This window comes from Anguilla rostrata, chromosome 8 (genome assembly GCF_018555375.3).
Source record: "Anguilla rostrata isolate EN2019 chromosome 8, ASM1855537v3, whole genome shotgun sequence".
Taxonomy (NCBI): Eukaryota; Metazoa; Chordata; class Actinopteri; order Anguilliformes; family Anguillidae; genus Anguilla; species Anguilla rostrata.
In genome coordinates this window covers 31,757,292-31,782,334 of record NC_057940.1, presented here as the reverse complement: position 1 = coordinate 31,782,334, position 25,043 = coordinate 31,757,292, and the positions used below count along the sequence as shown (strand labels likewise).

The 25,043-nt window shown below is 40.5% G+C and overlaps 1 protein-coding gene across 4 annotated transcripts in view; it reads right to left on the bottom strand.

Annotated features, from left to right (window-relative positions):
- The window catches only part of LOC135261416 (RNA-binding motif, single-stranded-interacting protein 3-like), a 299,499-nt gene that overhangs the window by 81,556 nt on the left and 192,900 nt on the right, over positions 1–25,043 (bottom strand). For all 4 annotated transcript variants that reach the window (XM_064347701.1, XM_064347703.1, XM_064347702.1 and 1 more), the window contains one exon: positions 17,011–17,102. In XM_064347701.1, the coding sequence (XP_064203771.1) occupies positions 17,011–17,102 (92 nt within the window). The remainder of the gene's footprint in view (positions 1–17,010; positions 17,103–25,043) is intronic.

Below are 25,043 nucleotides of genomic sequence, written 5' to 3'. Positions count from 1 at the left end.
GTATTTTGTTACCATGCCAATGACACAGCCAGCTCAAAAAAGAAAACCCAGAGCAAAGCCCAAAGCCATGATTGAAAAGGTGAGTTTGATCAAAAGCCCGGGCAGTTGCGAGTTCGATCAATAGGCTGAATCGAGCAATTCAATAAACTGATTTGTTAGTTCATGACAAAACTTTTTCTAGACATGCTCACCACAGCGAAGGAATCGATACAGTCTGACCTTGCCCCCCCTCCCCCTTAGATGTTGCAGACATGGCCCGACTTGCCCCCCAGAATGCTGCTGACAACAAATACACTTTAACATGTCATATATACAATAGCCACTATAATATACTGATATAGTTTGCCATCTAGGTGCTCTCATCTCTGTTTTTAGGGCTTGAGCCGGGTGTGTGGAATGAGGGCTGGATTGCTCCTTCATGGAACGGAATGGTACAGCAGTAAGGCACACTAACATATTTAGCTAGAGCAACTGCATTTTCTTGCTTATAATAGTAACCACCAAATTAAAATTATCCTGTGAATTCTCCTCACCACTCCCTCTGAGATACAAATTAATTTTTTTATGTTTTTCTAAAAAAAAAAAATTTGTGTGAATTCCGACTGAGTAGCAGAGTGGAGTATTCAAAGCTGGAAGAACACCATGCAACATGTAAATGTGTAAATTTCAGCTGGCCAATGAAAAGTCACTGCTGCCAATAATTTCTGGCAAGTGCCCCGCCCTTCCTGGGCGAGGGACAGCAGAGATCGATGGGGGCTTCTGTCTGAACCGCCGTCGTGTGGAAAACACGCTCCCTGTTTATCGCAGATCTGTGGGATTTCCTCCGCGTTGGGGTAATGTTTTTAACCGCGTTATCCTGGCTGTCTGAGCCCTGTCTGAGGCAGAGAGACAGATGCACCTAATTGTGCTCCGTATTTATGGCCCCCATCGATTTCTTGTTTTTGTTCGCCGGCGTCCCCGCAGCCGATTTGCCGCCCGTACGCACGCTGTCCCATCATTCTATTAACCTGCGGAAGGACCCGGGCCAAATCCCCTCTGATCTGGGAGCGGCACCAGGAAAGGCCGGCCAGCTCCGAAGCAAAGCCGCAACGCGCATTCTGCCAGCTCTTGGCAAGGCCGGGGGAGGCAGGACTTTTCCAATAGGAATGAATTTTTTCTGACAGAGGGCAAGCTGTGGAGGCAGCTGCTGTTTCTACAATGAAATGACTTGTGCTAGCCGAGCTACGCGATAACTGGGCAACCATTTTGATGCACAGAATCAGGAGAGAGCGTGGAACGCCACGTTCTGCACGGGACGGTAAATGAGACGTGGTCTGGTGACGTCCTGTTACTTACGTTAAAACATAAAAGCTGTAAAAAAAAAGGAATGTTTACAAGGAGATGGACCATGACCTGAACTGAACATTTTAATTCAAAGAACAAATAAATGAAGCAAGAGCATGGTATCAGCAGACGGGTGTCGTTCCTCAAAGACTGTTTTACACACAGGTTTAAAAATATGTTATATACGTGCAATCATGAACTTTCTTCCACATATAAATACTGTATTGCAGTCAGGGATGCAAGGAATTATGGTTGGACTTCAAACAAAATGTACCTCATAAAGGCTTTATACAGCATATATAATACGTTTATAAACATGACATAATGGCTTCATAGATCATACATAAACAAATGTCATGCTTCATAAAGACCAACATAACACCTTCTTATGCAACAATGTTATAGTATACCATAAGTGTGTTATGCAGCACACTTTTAATACAAGAGACATTTACTGCCTTTGTAACAGGGGTCAAGGGGACTCACTTTCCTTTGGTTAATTTGGATTGCCTTATGACATCATGAGTCAGGCCACAGTTAAACTAGCACGCTACATGAGGATGTTTTATGTCACCCTTTATAATGTTTAGCAGTCAGGTGACATTGGTTATTCTACATTTGGCATACCATGTCACATAAGAAGTTGTTATGTTGCCCTTTATGAAGCATGGCATTTGCTTATGTAAGATTTATGAAGACATAATGTCATGTTTATGAAGGAATTATATATGCTTTTTAGGAAGGAATTATTATATATATGCTAGTATGCTAAGTAAATGGTGTTAAGAAATACACTTCGTCTAAAGTGTGACCGGAATTATTGTAAGAAAATGAAACAAACATACACGCACACACACACACATGCACACACACACAAAATCCCTTATAAAATTTAATGCATGCTTTCCTTTTCACTATTACTGCAATTCGCTAGAGAACTTCAAATTCAGCATTCACTGTCGCAGTTATATGTGAGAGGAGTGATTTCAAACAGTCACCTAACTGTTTGAAATAACAGTAGTGGTGGCAATGTGACAATTATGAACAGCTGAACATGTCATAAGAAAGTTGAATTGAGGACACCTATAACAAATGACATTTGCGTGTCAAAATGAAGGGTATTTATCAGTCAGAGACACGGGATTCGACCCTTCCCCGTACCTCACCAGACCTCCCAGTGAGACCCCAGTACTGAGGGTACCCACTAAAAGCCTGTCTGCTCAGCTGCTAATGCACCGTAAACCAAATCAGCACAGCCTATGGAGGCCTTCAATTACTCACAATGCGACTAGATTAACCAATAATTTGATTGGAGGCACTTTCTCGGTCCTTCTGTTCAGACTCTAACTGTAACCTGTGATGGATGTAGCTTCTCTCTCTCTCTCTCAAATTGAAATTGAAATTCAAAAAAGGTTGGTTGGCATAATAAGCAGAAAGCAACTAATAGGAGATAATGTAAGTAATTATATGAGTAATTAAAACAATGCATTACACAATAATGGGGGTGATGCAGAAAAGTAAAGACAATTCTGCAATAATGGTATAGCCAACAATAATGAGAATGGGAATATGATTCATTTATGTATAAGTGTCGTATTTTTCCAACTTACTGTCCCTCGGTCTGTGTGTCTCTCTCCCACAGTAAGACTAAATGTTTGCTTAGAATGAATTATAAATGAAATTGCTCACTCCTTAGTTGTATAACAACTACATATGTTTTGATTTGAATGCCTTTTCTTGGTAGGAAGTGAACAAAGGCAGTAGACATTTTCTGTAGATCTATCGGCTGCATGCTACTGCATTTACGTCCCCGGGAGGCACTCAGATCTGTCATTTTGATGCAGCCGCTAAATGATGAACGACACGCTGGTGCCTAGTGTCACTGTGCATTCTGAGAAGCTGCTGTGATCCAGGGCACCGACGTGGCAGATGGAATGCTCCCTTCCACAGTGCCAGATGGAGAGATGTGTTAAGCAATGGAGAACTTTAAGGGCTGGTAGCTTAAATACCGTATTTCTGAAGACTTGCTCATACTGCATGTCAACCCAGACTACCTCTGAGGGCCCCAACTTAAATTTCCTATGATCCAGAATTTCCTAGGGAACACACCTATATTACGAGTCACTTTTTCAATTCACACAACCTGGCTTGCTTTAATGTATACATGCACGCAAACAGACACACACACACACACACACACATACACACAACACATAGTTTGCAGTATACCTCTCAACCATTTTTGGGAGCCCACGACTAAAAAAATCACCCATTCATTCTTTAATGACTGCCCTGTTAGTATATCTCATATTAGCATGTGGAGACGTCGTTTAGAGGTTCAGTAGAGGTTCAATGGCACATGCGCAAGAGATTTCTTGTTTTAAGTATCTTGTTTGAAGAATGCATACATATAGATTGCCATCAAAGGTACAACACAAATGCTGATAAATCACAAAAAAATACAATTAGGCATGCCTGTGAAGCAATTAAAAAGAAGAGAGATGTGTATAGTCTATTCTGGAAGGTAATATAAGGGATTTACAGCGGCTCATTTCAGAGAGGGGTACAAAGGGAACAGTTTTTTCAATCGGCCATACAGTGCACCAGGTAAGTGTATGCGATTGCATTTCCCAATGAATAATGTAAAGGAAATATAATTCAGTATGTGAGCCATTTCCCAGCATTAGAAATTCTGCTGGTGCTTAGTGTTTCCCAGAGTCAATGGTAATGCATTTCTTTTCTTTTTTCCCCGTGTTTCCTGCTTTTCAACATCAATTCCTCAGATATCTAGCAACCATAACTGGACATCTGTTTTGAATCAGAGCAGCTTGCACCAAAATAACAACACAGTGCCAACACAGTCACAACACGGAATCAACAGAGAAACAGACAAAACAAAATATGATGCAGACACATCGTAAAAATGACAAACAAACAGACCAACCCTAAACAGAATCAGCACAGGCACAACACTATTTAAAACTAGTGTCAATGCAGTCATAACACAGACGAAATGAAGAAAATGGACCAAACCTATACAACTATTGCACAGTAAAACACAACACAATACAGACAATGTGAATGCCTAACCAATGTACTGTAGAAAAAATACAGAGAGGACGCAAGTTAAAGGGAGCATGACTCAATGCATGCGCGGAAACAATGATTTTACATCACGCCAGGGCAAGATGAAAATTATATCCTCGGAACCGATACCATTTGACAGAAATCCATTTTTAAACAACGGTAGAAAAACCCCATGTGATGTCTGGATTACTGAATGCCACTTTGAGAATTCATCATTTATTTCTATGATTAGAATGAAAGGCTGATCGTAACCGGGAAATATCTAAATGTATGTTTACTGAAATATCAATCAAAAATATCCAGAACCACCAATTATAGCTTCCCAATGGAGTTATATTTTTCAGCCGCATTAGTTATCTGTTTCAGTGCCGTGTCCAAACAAAACAATTTAAAAACGATCTGTGATGAAAGATGAACTCCCACATTTGGCAACCGATGCGGGAGCAAAGTAGCATGAAGACAGTGCCACACACTGCACGCGGGGGTGTTGATTTTACCCCCCGCTGCGGCTGTCCCGTCTCAGACAGACAAACTTCAGCGCAGCGACCGGGTTCCACACAGGGGACCCGGCTGCCAGTCGCTACCACAGCTGCTGCACTGGCCACTGCCACCAACACCCACCCATTTCACCGGATGAGACCTGACACTTGGGTGCGTACGCGGGACTGTGGGGGCACCGAGGCCTACAGTACGCCACTGTGACTGTAATTGCTAAGCTGACCTTGGCTGGGCGTCGGAGGCTGTTAGTACGGCGAGAGAAGCGGCGAGGATTTTCCGACTCAGATGGAGCACGGGACGCGCCCGGATGCGCGTTTCGCTCCCGTTCGTCCGCCTCATTTCTCTCCTCACACGCGGTCGTCACCCCACCAGCGGTGGAGAGTCCCTGCAGCCGGTAAATGCTGCGGTAAGCAGTCACGTGACCTACTGCAGTGAGCGCTCACTGACTTTGGATTCAGGTGAACGATAAGTGAGCGTTTTCACCTGAAAGGTGACTGGAGCACAAGGCTGCCGGTATGAGGCTATGGCTCAGCTTCAGCAGGTTTCTGCTCTTTGGGCAGAGAGCAAGGCTGAGATGAAACGGGTCCCTCATTGAGTCAGTGTTCATTTAAAGTTCAAATTGGTACGATGTGGCATCTAGTTCCCCTATTCCTTCCCATTGTTCTCTCTCCCTCTCTTTGCTTCAGTGCTCTGACTGCTGCACCCATTCTACTTAATAAACACAGTTGATGAGCAATGAGCGGGCCGTACAGCAGAACATAAAATTAGCATTAAATCATAATTATGCTGAAAGTCTTTCTCAGTGCTGGGAAACAAACTCACACAAACTAATCTGATCTTGGAGCACTGGGGAGTCTGCGGATGTTGATTGACACGGTAAGCGTGCCCGTGTGCACAATCACACACTCCACCAAATTCTCAGGGTGTTGCATTGTTGTGCAGATCCTCGCCTGTGTCCTTTAGAAATGTGGCAGCCGTGAGGGCACGCTGAATCTCAAATTAAATTACAGTGTGGTCTTCTGTGTACGGAGACCTCACTGCCAGGCTGCCTAGCGGGAGTTATCTGCTCATGCACATGTAATGTATATGCATGCGTCCACACATGCATGTGGACATGCACATGCACGCATGGACAAAACACAAGTGCAGTTATTCACCTTCTGCACAGAGAAGCTGTGGTCTGGAGTCCTACCATCCTACTACCTACAGTCACTGAAAGAACCTTGATCAAGGATATCAAAGTATCTCTCTTTTTTAACTTGAAGTTAAAAAATCTTTCCATGGCTAACAGTCAAGATACACTTTTTAAAATGAGTTTCAATTTAACTTCAGATCGGCAATCTGCAGCCAATAATTTTTTGTGTAATTGCATCTAACTTAATAGCTTGAATATCTGTACAACACATAAAATTTTTAAATTATATTATGATCCAGAGCTTGGGTTACATTTTCCAATCATTTTGCAGAAAGGAAAGACACATTAGAGTAGTCCTCAATACTCAATCTTTTCGATTTAGTTAAAATGTTCACAGAAGTCACAAAGGTACTGCTGTCACATTAGACACATTTACATGTTTCAACTGTTTCTAGGCTATTTCAATTTGGCACAACCGTTCATTAAAAAGACTAATAAGGGTGTTGAAAAAACAGTTAAAAGACAAGTTTAAAATTTAAGCTCTCAAACCACGAACCACTCCTGATCATTAACCTTCTGGGTTAAGGATCCACTCCTCCAACACGTTACTATTGCTTATGTACATTTTGATTGTAGTAGATACAATAAAAACAAAAGAGCACAAACCTAAAGTCGTGAATACTTTACAATAAGGGCATATTAATTAATATTAGTAAATGCAGTAATCAGCATAGCATAGCCATCATTAACTAATGGTGCGATTGTTGATGACGGAATAAATATATACATAATATAAAATAATTTTTAAAAAATATTAAAGTTACTTAACAATTAGAACACATTTTATGTTTCCTGTTAATGTGTATTGGTGGTCTAAAGGTTAACTCTTGTGGCACAAGCCTGAAAATAACATACCCATATGAAATTGTTACTATTCTGAAACCATTCTGACTACAGGCATAATCCTGGCCTCTTCTGAAAAATAACCCGTAGGAGCTTGCTTTCCAACAGTCTGATTTGCTCTAAATATTACTAAAACAAAGTGACAGAAGCTCAAACAATACGAGTGGAAGTTTTTTCTCACCTGAAAGATCATTATTTTTTGAGTGGAAACAGATGCTTGTGGATGTGCTTGGTGAGCTTTGAAACACAATGGAGCCACAGCAACAATGCTGGACAAATCATGGTTCAGATTTGATGACAATATCACCAAAGATATTCCCCATTGTTTTTTCTAAGCTATGTCTAGACGGGTCTCGCATATGGAGACTCCAAAAGGACACTTGATAACTGAATGATATTACAGGCAAAAAAGTTCTTCAGACTTTATACCTAAAAACATTTTTTTTTTCTTACATCAAAACTTTATTTTGCAAAGTTGTCTTGGATGATATCACTCATCTGAGTGAATATATCTGAGGAGGACAGTGAAAACAGCTATGACTCCACAGTAGAGGTCATTTTCAGTGAAGGACTTGACCCCATTTTATATTGGTGAGCATATAAATATATTCTCAATATTTGTATTATTCAGTACACTTATAAATAAAGAGTAGGCCTGATTTTCAGGAATAAATGTGACGTGAGGGAGGGGGAGAGGTAGGGGGAGGGTGACAGTAGGGGGTAAGTGAGCTAATTTCAGCACACTTATTACACAATCATATAGAGTAGTATACAAAATGTAGTAGGCCTACTTTACACCTCTGAACACCGGTGTGTGATGTTCTCAGTGTGTGTACTGAAAAATGTTTTTTATTTGCGCAGGATAAAAAATGCATGTCCTTTTATGCAAGCCTTACCACCTATATACCATTAGATACATACAGCAGTTTCATTGGCTAAAATGCTCCTCAGTCATCACTTTAATAGCTTGCCATTGGCAGCCTTTGCATGGGCAGAAATTATGCTGTCAAGTCATTAAATACTTACAGCAGGTCCCATTGGCAATACTGAGGGACTGCTTGGCTAGTACTGGTCAAAGCACCTTGTAGGTAGGCTCATCTTGTTCCAGAGAGTCTGCATAAACCGGAAATAGTAACAATGACTATTTACACCATACTCTTGGCGTGTATGCATTGGCGAAACAGACAACAATGATAATTCCTCCAGTGAATTGCTAAGAATCCAATGGATATTCTATCAATGTTTCCTTTTTTACAACAAAAAACTACTTTGGATTTTGTTTTCTGAATGCTTGCTGTGGTAAGGATACCAACTTTACTGTGATTTGTGTCATCTGTGCATTACTAAAACACTGGCATTGCAAAATACTTCATAGAGATAGAACTGTGACTTTTAACACTTTCAAATGGTATATTGTGTGACCAGATTGATAGAAAATTTCACTGTAAAAAATGGAACGAATGCAAATAAATCCACTTGAGCCGGTGCGACTTCAGGGGTTAATTAAGGCATTAATTAATATTATAAAAATAGGTCATTAAAATGCATGCATATTGTGAAGTCTGAAGCTAAGCCAATTAAAAAACTGGAAACCCAGTTATATTTTTTTCATGTTTAAAAATAGTATTAATTGCCAACTTGTCCATCCTCTTATCTGTCACTTTATATTTTTGTAAAGGTGGTGGTCAGTGGACACCCTGTATGGTCTTCATGTAGATGCTTGCTCCTTTGTGTTAATTTAGATGTGTACATGTTTCTTTACGTGTTATTCTATAATTTCTTGTGTATACTGTATTGTATTATTTAACTATAATTGACCACTAACTGATGCTGTTTGTGACCCTTATTGTATGGGTAAAACGTGTCCCTCAAATAACACTTCATAATTGCATAAGAGTCATTAATAGGCATTAACTAACTAATGCACTGTGTGACCCTTATTGTTAAGTAGAAAACATGTATCCCTTAAGTAATACTTCATAAATGTATGAGTGGTTTCCATTATGAAAGAATCACATGTGCTCAAATACATGTCCGAACACGACATGTGAACACCCAGCACGTGAAGAGTACACATGTGAACTATAAATATAATCCCTGTAATAAAATGAGAGAGGGAAATGGTATCCTGTGCTATTTCAAGTCATGTTTTGTTTTCACATGAGGAATTTGTAAAAGTCAGCCAGGTGCGAAAATGCAGAATTTCATGTGATATCATGTAACGTGTTTTGTTTTTTCATGTGAAAATTTTAATTCACATGTGAAAAAAGCCAATCTCATGGCAAAAAGTGATTTTTCTCATGAGGGTAATAAGCATTACTTAAACACAATTAACTATTAGCCTAATTAATTTTTTTTGGGAACCTTATTGAAAAGTTGAAAACATATGTCCCTTCGGTAATATTATCCAACTTCTTTATAAATATTTTCATATTATATACAGTATATACTGTATATATACATGCACACACACCATAGGTAACATGTATGACTGCATTACTGTATTAACTCCTGCAGTCTCGAGATTACTGCACAGCAAGACAGAAGACCATCACAGACAGAAGTATAAATTTCAACAAAGCTTTAATGGGATTGGCTGGTATCCGCTGCTGGGTAGAATGGAGCAATGGGATGCTTGACTTTGACTTAATTGGTATGACTGATGAAGACAAATCGAAACGGGCCACCTGAATCGATGCTCCTAGCGGAAGGCAAAGGGGAAGAGCAGTGAGCATCTGCTGCACGGCCCACCGAGTTATCAGAAAAGAAGAGATCAGAGAGATTTCAGAAAGAGCACATACCGCTAACCCGGGGTGTGTTATTTACCAGGATTGTACCTGACACTGAGAAAAGGAGCACTTCAAGTTCTGAGAACCTACAGTTCGTACTAAATCAATAACCCAGGAGTTACAAAATGCTGGTCTTTTGAAACTGAACGGGCGAGTTGTGTGGTAGAACACTGCAACCAAACTGAATCACTTGCAGCAGGGAAAAGACAAAAATGTACCACACTTGACCGTACTACAATAGACCTACAGAGCCAGGAACAATAGTTTCACATTTATCAAATAACCATAAATGTACAATTATGGGAGCCACTTATAAGACTGCAGGACATGCTGGCTTGTGATTGACTTTTTAGAATAAAAAAAAAAAAAACTTTTTCAATTTTCTCTCACATCCAGATGGCTGAGTTGAAGTGCCTATTTGGCAGAAATGTTCCTGCTTCCATATCAAAAAGGATGGGTTCTTCAAGAGCTGAGTACCCAATCAGTGAGCACATGGTTTGGTGATGCCTACAACATTAAACGTCCTTCACAGAAAATTTCCACAGACGATCCAACTTGACTGGCAGACATTGAAAGGATTGGCAAAAACGTCTGTTATGGGAAACATTAAGTAATAAACTGTAAGGGTTTAACCATGCACTGAAGCTTAGCATCCCATAGAGAAAACTTCTCAGGGATATTCTAAATGTGCCAAGGTACTTGCACCAAACTTTTTAAATATTGTGGTGTGTGCAGTTGGACTCAGTCCAAACTTGGATGAACAAGCGGAGACAGGAATGGACTCTGGATGAAAAACTTGAATTCCTTTAATTTGCTACAACTGCTTTAGGTTGTGCATGCTGGCTAAAATAATAATTCTAGGTTCCAGATATGCGTAGATACTATAGATGAATTAACCTGAAACTCAGACAGCCTGCTAGCATAGCTCAAATTATTATCTGCACCCAAAACCGACTCTGCTATCCCATATTGACCTGCTCTCTCCATCCAGGCTCCACCCAAAAAATCCCTACCAGACCACTAGCAGCCATGCACCCCTTAAAACATAAACATAAACCCCAGGTTCCCCATCTCGAGTCTTCAAATTAACAAGTTTCTCCTATCTCTTTTTATTTTGAATTGTGGAAACTTTATACAGGAGGTAAGGAGGACAATCACAGAACATTACAATATTGCCTTTGTCATATTAATCAGTTTGTGATCTTTAAAAACTTTTTTAAAAGTACACTACATGGCCAGAAGCATGTGGACACCTGATATCCAAAATCTCATCAAAATTATGAGCATTAATATGGAGTTGATCCACGCTTTGCTGCTATAACAACCTCCACTCTTCTGGGAAGGCTTTATGCTAGATGTTGGAGCATTGCTGTAGCGATTTGCATTAGTGAGGTGGGGCACTGATTGGGCGATTAAGGTTTCCCAACTGATCCCAAAGGTGTTAGATGGGATTGAGGTTAGGGCTCTTTGCAGGTCAGTCAAGTTCTTCTGCACTGATCTCGACAAAACCAATTCTATATGGATCTTTCTGTGTGCCTGGGGGCATTGTCATGCTGAAACAGGAAAGGGGCTTCCCCGACCTGTTGTCAGAAAGTTGGAAGCACAGAATTGTTTAGAATGTCATTGCCTTCACTGGAACAAAGAGGCCTAGCCCAAACCGGAAAAAAACAACCCAAGAACACGGTGTCCAGATACTTTTGGTCATACAGGGTATAACCCTCTCTTAACTTTTGATGGCAATCGCTGGAATGCCTTACGGCATGGGTGGGGGTCACTGGTTCAAAGCCAGCTGAAGACCTCTGGTCTAGACCATTAAAAGTTTCCACGGTAATTTCTTTCCATAGAGGAAAAAATGTACCCCATCAATAAGTTTGCAACTTTGTTCATTAGCACAGCCTGTTTTTGCCGAGAAAAAGCGTCAGCTGTGACATTCTGGCTGGCACCTCATTCTCTGACGCATGGCAGCAGTTCTCCTCCAGCAGAGAGCGAACTCCGCAGAATAATTTACCTCACGCCGCGCGCTGCCAGATGATTGAAGTGTAATTAGAATATTAAGACAGTGGAAGCAATCGGAAGTCCCCGCATGGCGACTCAGACGGATCATCTCTGCATCTTTGCCCTTCAAAACTACCCACACTGGGGGAGAAAAACTGCCACGGCAGCTCCACAGAGGAGAACGAGAGGGTGCTCCGCACAGCCAATTGCATATGCATGCGCATTTATATGCATATCTCTCCCTCATGTAGTTAAAACACATCTGCTATATGAAATAAAAAAGGTTAAAAATAAAGTCCTTCAGCTTAGCTGAAGTCTTACAGAAACTTGTAACTGTGGTCTAGCTTCCTGTATACGAAGATGAGATATTCTGATTGATTGACTTACCGTTTATGATTAACTGATTGAATAATCGATTGAGTGATAAAAAGACTGATTAATTAACATGGAATTTCTTGTAATTTGCAATGACACCATATGCTGCTTAACAAAAAATCTCTGGCTGAATTTCTTTCAAGCAGAGGTGGAAAGTCCAGGGTTCAGAAAGCAGAGGTCCTGCCATGTGTTTCTCACAGCCATGAACCTAGCAAGTCAATTTCACTAATTAGTTTTACCTCCTGGCTGCAGAACAGCGCTAATTAGAAAACTGAGACGATTGGAACATAACACTGCGGAGGACTTTTACTCTCTGAACCTGGATTTCCCACCTCTGTTTTTGTGCAGAGCAGCACAGTGAATGGGGAATATTTTTATTTTAAGCAGAGTCACAGGTCTTCAACTGTCATTCATAAGCTTATCAATAAATGTCAGCTGAAATATCAGATCACATTGACAATAGGGTTAATGAAATTATTTAGAGCAGAAGTTAGTATGAAATCTGAAAACAAGTATCAATTTTGCCCCCAGGCTAATAATAAAAATGGGGCCATCCAATACTCAGTAATACTTTATTCAAAGGTATGCTCTAGAGTCTGTCTTGTGAATCACTAAACAATTCTGGCATGGTAAAAAAAAAAGAACATTCTGAGTGTCATGCTAATATTAAATTCTACCAATGGGGCTGTTAAAAATAGCATGCTTTTTGCCTAAGGTACACTGCAACTTGATATAATGTTATATTCTACCTTCAAGGCCATCTAAAACATCGTAAAACCTTGTTGCAGGGCTAACCGATATTACTCCATACCAAATGATACCAAAGTAGTGGTTATAAATAACAGTAAATGCATCAATATTGTTCATCACGTTTAAATGTGCCATTCTCATCACATGGTTGTCCATAAGCTCTAAGCATCATCCTCCTCAGTTGTAATAAAGAAGACATTACCCGGATTAGATATAGGATTTTTCCACTTTCATTGCACTGCATATAAATGAACAATCTGAACACATAAAGAAACCTCTCTGAACAGATCTGTTCCTTTCACTTTTAACATTCTTAAATGTGAATATTCACATTTAATATTCATAGCATGGCGAAGGGGTAATGGTGTTTTAGCGTATTTCTCAACTCTAATGTGGACTCAATACAGAGAGTGAAGGGCAGTCAGACTGTCCGGGTAATGCAGAGGTTACCCGGGCAACTGAGGCCACTGTCCTCCATACAAAACAGGATCTCAGCCTATACATTTCCATAATGTTATGTGTGCTGTATCCGGGGTTTCAAAGACATTTGATATATCAATATTTTCCAGAATAGATTTTCTTTTTTCTGTCAAAAAAAGGTCACTTGTTAGCTGAGCTACGCTGAACCCAACATGAACAAGCTTGTCTCACTAATGGAAGCAACATATTGACACAGCTAACATATTACGACTATCATAACGTGAATATAATATAATGTATTTCCCTAATGTATAGTGATTGATGAAATTGAATTGTAACTAAAAAGCTAATGCATGGTTCCCAGATAGAATCTTATTTTGCAGCCTTGATCGATGAATACTTCCAGCCATGCAAACAGACAATATGTGCCAAAGTAAGCTAGACATGGAGATGGCTGTCTGACAAACAAAAGGTCACTAGTTATTTGATACTTACTTATGTTGATACCTATACACATCTTCTCACATTCCAAGCAGGTAAATCTTTCAGCTACTATAAGATCTAAAATATTGTGTATTTCCTTAAATTGCATGCCTTAGATGCAAAAACAAATGGATTGTCATTTTCAAAGAATGTTGTTTTACTTGGTAAACAATTTCAGCAATACCTGTGAAGTTTTAATGATGTAACAACATCATTAAAAATGCATTTACAAACAACCGCAAACATAAATTGAGAAAATGAAGAAGCACTGGGTGGCCACTTCTGACTACAGATGTAAATTAAAAGGGAAAAATGCAATAGGGAACACTGAGGAAAGGCAGGTTATGAGGGTGGAAGGCCTGGCACAGAGCCTGCATGGTCCTCTGCAGCGCGGAGACCACACCCCTGAGGGGTGCCACACCCCCTCCTGTTCCACCACATGGGTCCTCCACAACATGGAGCTCATCCAAGTCCACAAAGATATTAGAGAAAGTGCATTACATTTAGATATGACGGACTGGGAAATTCATCAAGAGTTCAAGAGCTGATGTCTTTTGAAGGTCTCTTTGCAAATAGTTGGATTATAGCAAGCAGAGCACAGGCAGCTAATGCTGAGGACAAGGCTGCATTGTCTATACAGGTGTCAAAGGTTTTGTGGTACATCAGTGTAAAGCAGGCTAAACTGGAACAGATCTTGCTCCAGAGGCATCGCCTAGTGGAATTGCTCAGGACAGCACTCAAAAAGTTACTATTTGTAGTTTTAAAACAGGACAAATTCTCATTTATCTCCTTAAGACATGCTCATGCTTGTCGTGTACCACATAAAACAAAGGTTAAGCTGTTCAAACAGCGAAAGGATATTCATATCAAATCAAACAACCAGGGCTGGGCTGACCTTTATTAACCATCTCAGAGCAGAGCTCCTCATCTCGAGCCAGGTCGCCCTGGTCCACCCGCTATGAGTTTAAAAGCAAAGCTGATGCTGCAGTAGATCAGCACTCCTACTCTGAGACTTGCTTAATAAGGGCCAAAATGGTAAATTGGGTTCCTGAATGAAGAGCCATCAGGCACAGGCTCAACTACTATAGCTCTGAATCAGTGGCTCTGCAAAGATCTTATTGACTACAGAAGCCTTAGCGAGGAGCCGCAACAATTTGTTTTCAGTCTCCCTCTTCATAAAAATGCACAGCATTTTCTCAGAGTATTAAGATTGTTAAACAGCAACAAGCTGTCTCGTAAAATTCTGGGAAACGGACACTGCAATCAAGACTTGGCACATTGCAATTCATATTGATTGGAGTGAGGAGAAAATGGCAGACAGTTGCAAGGGGAGAGGAGAGGAGAGGAGAAGAGAGGTGGCATTTGACATGTCTGTGACAGCTCTCTGGCATTCACTGGTTGTTTTCCTGTTTTATCTCTCTTTGCTTTGGCAGGTTTTGATCTTCACTGAAGGGGTGGGTGACTGTTGGCTGGGGGGGGAGGAGGGGTTTTTTCAGGCTGCCACAAAGCAGGGGGCCAGTCTGCCGGAAAAATGTCCACACTGTCATTTGCTGTGTGAGAGAGAGCGACACCCCAGGAAGAGTCACAAAGGTGTGGTCCAGCGTGTCCCAGGACAAATGTGCAAGTTCTGTTCTTATCATGAACCAGAGTGAACAGTGAATACAATTGATTTTTTTGAGCTTTTTTGTTTAAAAACGATCCTTAATTTAAAAAAGTAAGGTTTTAATGCAGAAATCGGTATGAGTCAATCACTCAGTTCAAATCAATTTCAATGAGCTCAAAGCCTCTGGCTCTCCTGCGCTTATGGATATTACAGTTCTTGTTGCTGGAGATACATGTTACTGTGTAAGGCCTGGATAAAAGAAAGTTGAGTACTCCAGAGCATGTACCCCTCTAGAGAGGAAAGGAGAGGAAGACTGAAAGAGAGAAGGGGGAAGACAGAAAGGCTTGCATTTGTATATCCGCGCATGTGTGTGCGCACACAAATCATTTTCAGCTATTTCAGAACATAATGTAACTAGTTTTGAGCTGTCAGTTTACGGCACATTGTATGAACACAGAGAATAACATGAGAAGCACAGTTTACAGGGTATCATGTGATTCCTTATAGCACAGCCCAAAAAGAACGGTGACAGGGAAGGAGAAAGGACACCGCAGGAAACGGTGAAATGAGAAAAGCATCAGACTGGCGCCGGCACTGTTGTTCAAAACTGAGATGAAAAGACATGTCAGTGAAGCCATCAACATGGACATTAGGGAAAATAAAACTGTCACTGTCAGTTCATGATAAGATGACCTCTCTCACACATAGGCGCGCATGCGCACACACAGTCATAAAATGTACATACACACACACACACACACACGCACAAACACAGCCATAAAAATGTACACACACACACACACGCACAAACACAGTCATAAAAATGTACACACACAGACAGGCACACTCACACGCACCCAAATCCCGGGATTACAGCTACAGTACCTAACCCATTTGTATTCTGGAAGCATGACATCACATAAATATTGGAGGAAGGACACTTTGAGGAAAGAGTAACTTGATAAATCGCTCATTTCCAAATGCGATGTTTCTCAACACTTACATTAAAGATGACAATCTCCTTCCCCTTCAAGATATCTCCATCAAAATGAATGAGTGCTGACCTCACCAAGATGCATCATCATCATCATCATAATCATCATCATCACCTGAATCTCCATCCTCACTTGTGTGAATCTCATTTTAAAATGTAATGAAACCTCTACAAATCAAAAGGTTTTTATGATGACCCATATGACACTATTCTGCAGATTCCATCTGTCCTGACGATCACAGGATTCACACCACTGCCCTCTACAGGTCACCTCCAGCACACGGGTCGCACAGGCCTCCTTTACTTCACACTGAACAATGGCAGCATCTACTAATTTATCCACATTGGGAAACTGCATCAGGTGCAGGATGCCTTCATGTTTCTTTTTTTTTTTCTAAAGGCATGATAGTGTTTAATTATTACTGGCAAAAAATGTAAGAAAAAGACATAATGTCAACTTTGTCATTGACGTACAGCATGTACAACACAGGATTTTCACCTACCTAATTATGGCATTCCTCCTGCACTATGTCACTAGCAAGTGATTTTTCTCCGTCAACTTTGAATTTGATCATGTGACTAGCTGGTTATTTCCTTTCTTATTGGCCATCACCAGATGGGGGGGGGGTTGTGGGCACAGAGAGAGGATTCTTACCTTAGCCATCTGGGCCTGCACTCCATTGGCCTTGAGTGACGACACTGCTTTTTGTGCAGCTGCTGGGCTGTCGAAATCCACAAAGCCATAACCTGCCAAAGACACGGACAAGAGAGGGAGCAAATGAGTGCTGGGGACTCAGGCAAGGGAAGGGCTCAACCTACAGACCTCAAGGCATTTAAAGCTTTTCCCACAAATGCTGCGGTCACACTGACACCATCATTTACACAAAACTTTTATTGCGTTCTGTTAGTATCAATTATTAAGCAGAAGGCATCTATAAATGTGTCACTGACTTCCCATCCCTGACAAAGTGCCCCTTGCTTTGAGGGAGAAACAAATCTCAACACTCTCCAAACAATTGTCAGATTGCCACACAGCGATTACAGCAACCTTACTGTGTAGAGACAGCAATAGTATGATCATGATACATGCATATAGGCAATATAATGACAACATTCCTGCATACAATGTCTCCCTCCTCTTCTCAGCCTTCTGCCAATAGTTCTGCCATATAAATAAAGGTGTCAGACATCTTTGCAGATTTTTTCTCTCCATATTCTTCCCAGCAACAGCCCCCCTCCCTGAAAGGTGAAAGCTGTATGACTTCTTTTTTTTCAGGAAATCCATCACTCCCTGAAAAGTTCAAAATTAAAACTCCAGCTGTGATTTATGAGTTATTGTTATCCCAGCGTTCCCAGGGATCTATTACTCCGAGGTCACATCGGTGTTAATTAAAATTTTGTCCTGGATTAAAAGCAGTCAATGGTGCCCTCTGATCCACTGATTTAGAAGTAAAATGTAATAAGAAAGGGATAATGTGGAAATGAGCCTTAGCGGGCGCGGCCGAAATCTCCATAGTGATTATGTTCAGTCGCTCTCGCAGGCTGTGGTGAAGGTAAGTGCGAGGAATCGTTAGAATTGACTAACTGGATATTCTCAGTCGAGAGGGACTGATCAGCAACGATGCCAATTATCGCTGAATGCTGATGTACAGTGCGTCTTCTCGTGTGGGAATGGTACCATATGCCCGTCAAACGTAAGAGACAGTTATAATAATACAACACTTCTGGAGTGCTGATTAATTACACAAAGGGCTGGCTGAAGTCGCATCTTAAAGCTGTGCTTTACTATAGCAATTAAGGGAAAAGAACCCAATGGCACGCTACAGCAGCAGAGACCACACCTGAGATGCTCAACCTCAACCGTCAGGCTTAGAACCTTAGCACCACAACTCCACACCGCTGCCCTTCCCTGTAGGAGCAGAACACACCCTCTGTCACTGAACTATTTTTTCATACGAGACGCAGACACGTTACATCACATTCTGATATTTAGCAGATGCGGTTATCCAGAGTGACATTTTTACATTCAGTCCATTTATACAGCTGGATGTTTTACTGAAGCAATTCAGGTTAAGTGGCATTCTCAGGGAAAAAATGGCAGAATCCACTGGAGAATGCAACCCAAGCCCAGTTTACAAACCGTTACAATACACTGCCACCCCATTAAACCAGAGATCTGGTGCGGACTGAAACGAAACAAAGTGCTTGCAAGGAGTGTGTATGTGTGTAAGAGTGTGTATGTGTGTAAGAGTGTGTGTGTGTGTAAGAGTGTGTGTGTCTCCTGTCGTGACGCAGGCTCAGCTGAGGCAAAAGGCATTGAACAGCCTATTTCAAGAGCTTTAAAGGTACTGTCCGTGCCTATATTCACACAATGGACACATTCTGCAGTCTTACGAAACAATTTCCTCCCACACTGAGTTCTCTTCGGAAACTTGACTCCTTGTTCAAAATCAACCCCGGGCTAACTTTATTTTTAAATGGTCACGGACAAATATATATATATATACATGCTATAAGGCCAGATTTCAAGATACTGTATTAACAAAAGTACACATTTATGTATTCTGTCAAATTGAAGTTTTGCTTCTATTTCTATTTCTATTTCAAAAAGCATCAGTTTTTTATTTTTATTTTTGCAGGAAATCAAATTATTTTCATTTGCTTCCTGTCTTCCTGGTTCCTTTAAAGAGGCTGTCATATTTAATGAGCCCTGCCGGTGGCTGGGAGGAAAGCCTTCAGCAGAGTGGATATGTCTGAATGCCAGACCATAGTCCGTTTCAATCTGCACCTCTCATTCTCAGTTCCAACCCAACATGAGAGGAACACATGAAAAAGAAGTACAGTTACTGTATACCAGACCCATGTAGACTGAGCAGGTTTCTCTCATGCCAGATTATATAATCTTTCATCTGGTGATCGAAATGAAGAAAAACTACAAATATGAGGCAAGCTGAGGGAATATGATTTTTTTTTTTTACATAAAAAGGTATATATACTGAATAAACATATCTAAAAATCATCTCCATTTAAAGCAGTAGTGTGTGTGTGGTCATTTACAGTGCATCAGACCTGGCAGATCAGCACAGACAGTACACGAGCTCTCTCTGAGCACCAGCAGCCTGGAGCAGATCAGCACAGACAGTACACGGGCTCTCTCTGAGCACCAGCAGCCTGGAGCAGATCAGCACAGACAGTACACGGGCTCTCTCTCTGTGCACCAGCAGCCTGGAGCAGATCAGCACAGACAGTACACGGGCTCTCTCTGAGCACCAGCAGCCTGGAGCAGATCAGCACAGACAGTACATGGGCTCTCTCTGTGCACCAGCAGCCTGGAGCAGATCAGCACAGACAGTACACGGGCTCTCTCTCTGAGCACCAGCAGCCTGGAGCAGATCAGCACAGACAGTACACGGGCTCTCTCTGAGCACCAGCAGCCTGGAGCAGATCAGCACAGACAGTACACGGGCTCTCTCTGAGCACCAGCAGCCTGGAGCAGATCAGCACAGACAGTACACGGGCTCTCTCTGTGCACCAGCAGCCTGGAGCAGACCTGCCTTGGTCCACAGTGCACTGTAGACCCATCAGACCAACAGCAACAGTCATATCGGCTCGTTCACCCAGAATGAAAAAAAACGAGCAATATGGAGCACAATTTGTTCCGCCAGTGTGCTTTGAACTGTATTTTATTTCTGCCAGTTTCACTGACATATTGTGTAATCCATAATGCTCTAAGCAGTGCATACAGTAGATTTTAAAGACATACTGTAAAATGACAGCAAGCCTGACTGAACCAACGTAAAAAATGAACGCTTATGAAAGATAAAAGGGAAAAATATGTGGCCTGCCTACAAGACAGCTTAACTTAACTGTGTGTGTACTCACATGTGTCACATATTGAGCAGCACCACAAAATTACATATCTCTGTTTAATAGAGGAAGCAGACCTGCAGTAAGAGGCCATTTGTAATCTACCCTATCACATTTGCTAAACTTCCTCACACTGGGCCGTTGCGATAAGGTTGTCGGGCTGTTAGGTAGGGTGAGGGTGCAATATAGCCCAGGGTCTCACATATGCCTCCTCAGTATCTCCATTAAGCACAACATCCTGACAGGAGCTAAGAACTGATTACAGTTTACATATCAGTGCATCTCAGTTCTGTTTGTCCCAACTTATCTTTTCCACTGAGCATACTTTTTTCTGATTGCGTTTGTGTTTTAAAATTTTTTTTTTAATACATGGCGTCTCTAATGATTATATTTATCAGAGAGAAAGTGAGAGAGAAAAAAAAATCAAAAAAAGGAGCATTTTTGGCCCCAAAGAATTTCAAGCAGTTCTTGGCATAGAAACATCAGAGTTCAGTATTCCCACATTCCTCTGGTATGAGTGCCTAAAAAACTCAGAAAAACTTTGTTTGTTGGGAAGGGAACAACAGTTCTTTGCTTCTCAGTTAAGGGTAAGAGAGATCTGCAGAGAGATGCTTGAGACTTAAGCACTTTGTGAATCATTAAAATCAAAATATAAAGAATGAAATCCTATGTTCCTCAGTCCAGCCACTCAAACCAAGAGGAAATAAATTGCCAGGGCTGTGATCAATACAGATTTTCATTTCCCAGGCAACCTCTCCGAAGGGTGAGAATAACTGAGTGAATATACTGCAACACTCAAATGCAAAATTAATGTTTTATGCGCAATGACATTAGAGTGCTTCAGTGTTAGTCTATTTATTGTATACCCAGCTTCATGGACATATGTAATTAATTATATCGAAGGTACCATAGATGAAATCAAAAAAGCTCAAAAGGCTTTTAATCTTACCATGTGACATGCAAAGACATGATTTTCCATGAATAAACACCATTATTGCACACACAAACCATGAAGTACGATGAATTTTCTTCGCAATCTACTGTATTTTTGCAATTACCAGAGAAAGTATCCTATGAGAAGCAAGTTTCAACCAATACACTGGCATTCAACAGTTTACCTAACACAAAAAGCCTAGTAAATTCAAAAAACACCTTACATAAAAGAACTGATGGATGCACTTCATTCAGGAAAAGAAATAAACTCCAGAGTGGAATTCTTTCACACACAGTGACATTAACACTCTGGGTATAATATGATTATCAATGGGAGACAGGATAAATAAAATTTGCCAAGATGGCGTTTAAAAATAAAATCATTCAATGCAGCTATCCCATGCAGGAGACACAGAGAGGCGGGGCTTCATCGGAAAAGTAGCCCCGCCTACAGCAACAGAGCATTGGTCATTGCAGATACATAGAATAAATAGCACGTAACATTCAACCTTTTGATGAACTGTCACTATATTTTTTGGAACTAGTATTGTTTTGTTAGTTAATAATGGCATGCCATTAGTGTATTATTCAAAGAATTGAGTGATCCTCTATTCCACTGTCTCTTCCCCCATCAGAAAATGTATGCACAAATAGAACATTAGATATGTATCAATAAGTGCACAGTGTTGCTATCAGCTGGGAATGGTGGTAAACTGTGACTTTTGAAATGTAATCTTTATCCAAACACATATTACACTTGTGGACGTTTATGGCTTTTGGGTCCTACAGGAAGCACAATCAGAATTCCCTGAATGTGTCAATTTTCATTATTTTTGCATTTCAGGTTTTCCTTAAAATTTTCGCTTTTGACAATATAGAAGGGAGTCTCTGGCCACATTCTGTCAGTCCTCTCAAGAGTGTCTGGATAAGCTTCCTCATGTTATACCCTACAAACTGTGCAATTGTTTCTAGAACTTATTTATTTATTTTTTGGTGCACCATACAGAATACCACAGCATCAGGGCAAGCATCTCCTTTTATCAAGCACCAAATATGAGCTTTATTTTAAACGAAAATTAAAAGGGTTGGAAAATTGTTCCTATCAGCCCAAATGATGCCAGGAGCTTAGATGTCCTTGTTGAAACACTAGGCTTTCTAAAAATATGCTAATTGGATCATCAGACTCTAAGGACTGTTGGTTGAGTGATGAACAAAATATGTTAATGTGCTATATGCAAATTAGAAAATTTTATGGTACATCAGTCACCAAATACCTACATTAACAAAAGATGTGTTCACCTATAAAATTCAGCGACTGCCTGCAAACCTTTGAGGCAATGCAAATTTTTGTTTATTTTCCGAATGAGATTAAATACCAGTGTGTGTGTAAAACAGTTATAATGACATGCAATGGTTCCTTAGCCTCGTTAGATGAGTTACTTATAACCAGAGAAAGGCATCAACTAGAAAACGTGTCAAAATGGCAGATTTCTCAGCCGATATGCAATTTGTATTTTATTTGCCTTTTAAAATGCATTTTGAAATGTACAGTTAAGCTAAACAGAATTATGCCAAGAAGCATAACCACTAAACCACTGAAATGAAATACAGGCTAATCTTTTCTCTGTTTATGCTAAAATCTCCTTACATATCACCAGATGGAATTCCTTTGAAGTGAATTAGGTGTCACAATTTCCATCTTCCCAAAACCACGTGTACAGATTTTTATTTATTTTTTTTGTAGGGAAAAAAATATCTTTTTATTATACAATTCTCACAGAATGTTAAGATTTAGTAGCAATGGCAGTTTCATTTGAATTCTAGGTGTGAAAAAATTTGGACAACTCAATGAATGAGAATTAAAATCTTTTAAAAACAGCTGATCACAAAATGGTGTTGCATAGCTTGATGCTGATACATTTTGGACTATATTTAGTACAAAATGATGTGCCTTCAACATGATATGCCTTCAAAACAAGGTAATTATAGATGGGTATATTTATTAAATAAGGCATTTAATGCTTACTTTTAATTTGGAAAAAATGACCAGGTCCATGCAGGCCTGCTTTTCTTTGTGTTTGTTGTCTGCCTCTGTGTATTTGTGTGTATGTAGAACACTCAGCCGACAGTAGATCGAAAAGGATGGCCATCCTGTCTCTGCTTACAGCCAAATTGAATTTAATGCAACATAATGCTGCCCATAAGGAAGGAATGAAGACATCAGATAGCCATGGAAATTAAACAATGTGATTGTGGGAGCACAATAAGAGCAGCAAGAGGACAGAGAACATGGCACAATGGGTGTGGGGAGGGGGGGGGGGGGGTGAGCAGTAGCACAGCCAACCTCACACTGCCTTATGGGCCTTCTTATCTGGGACCTGATCCCCACCACTGAAAATCAACGAGACAAGCCATACGCAAAGGGTCCAAGTACAACCATTGCTATAGAATGTAAAATAAAAGCATAACCACACATAATCACACAGTAAGTGCATTTTATGTAGACAATAAAATTTAATAAATGGAAAAAATGTTCTGCAACTAGAGGAGTAAAAACTTTAGTATTCATACCAGTGTTGGCATTCTTGATTATGCTCTAATGTTATTTAATCTCAGTGCAAGTAAGGTAACATTATTCTATAAAACAAACAGTTCCAGTCCAGCTTGCATTTAACCAATAACCATTTCACCTGTAAAAAATAGTTATGATATCAGCAACATTGATTTTCCTGAATCATATTTCATATAAGCCTTATCAAGCAATTAGTTGAAAATGCATCTGTAGGATTTGTAAATAAAGCAGTGAGGTTGACGAGAAGTTCATCACTCCTCCACTGGCCTCCTGTCTCCACCCCAAGAAGCCAGGCTTCCAGGCCAGCGCCCCACGGAGAAGCCAGTAAGGAGGAGATTCCTCGCCAAAAACTCCGCAGAAGACTTGCTAAGCAGCCAGCGCACCTCAAATGTACACTAATCACATCTTAGATAGCACATAATTACAGAAAATGGCAAATGTCGGTCTGGATGCTGGAAAGATTATGTCTCTCTGTGGTCACAAATCCAAGAGTTCAGTACACAGTTACTGGCAACCACTTCAAAAATAGAAAACACTGAAATGGCATCTTGACAGCGAAGTAGTGCTGGAACACATGAAACAGACCAGGACCTTAGCAGTAAAAAAGACTCCAGTTCTCAAAGAAAATGGCTTTCTAGTGGCTGTACCTTTAATGTCAAACACCGATACCTAATTAACACAGACTGACTAGCCCCAAGAAACTAAAGTAAAATAATTCTCTATTTAAAAACACATAGCCTATGCCAACTGGTACAGCGTCAAGAAGCAAGAACACACTGGTGACCTCAGCAATCGGAAATAATCTGGTAGACCACAGAAAACCACTGTAGTGGATGATCGAAAAATACTTTCAATTGTGGAGAAAAACTTTTCAGCTGTTAAACAGATCAAGAACACTCTCCAAGATGATAGCATAGATGTGTTAAACACTGAAATAACGACTACACCAGGATAGCCTCAAAGAGTTCTCTGAAAGATCCAAACCACTGCTAAGCCTCAAGAACTGAATGGCCAGGTTAAAGTTTACTAAAAATGTACATTTAAAAAAACAAGACTTCTGGAACAGATGAGATGAGTATTGAACTGAACAAAAGTGATGGAAAGACTGTGGAGAAAGACAGGAAGTGCTCGCCTTTCAAACATGGTGAAGGTTGTGCTATGGCTTGGGCGTGTATGGCTGCCACTGGAACTGGCTCTCTTGTCTTTACTGATGATGTGACTGCTGACAGCAGCAGCAGGATGAATTCTGAAGTGTACAGAAACATCTTATCTGCTCAGATCCAATCAAATTCCTCAAAACTCACTGCATGGTGCTT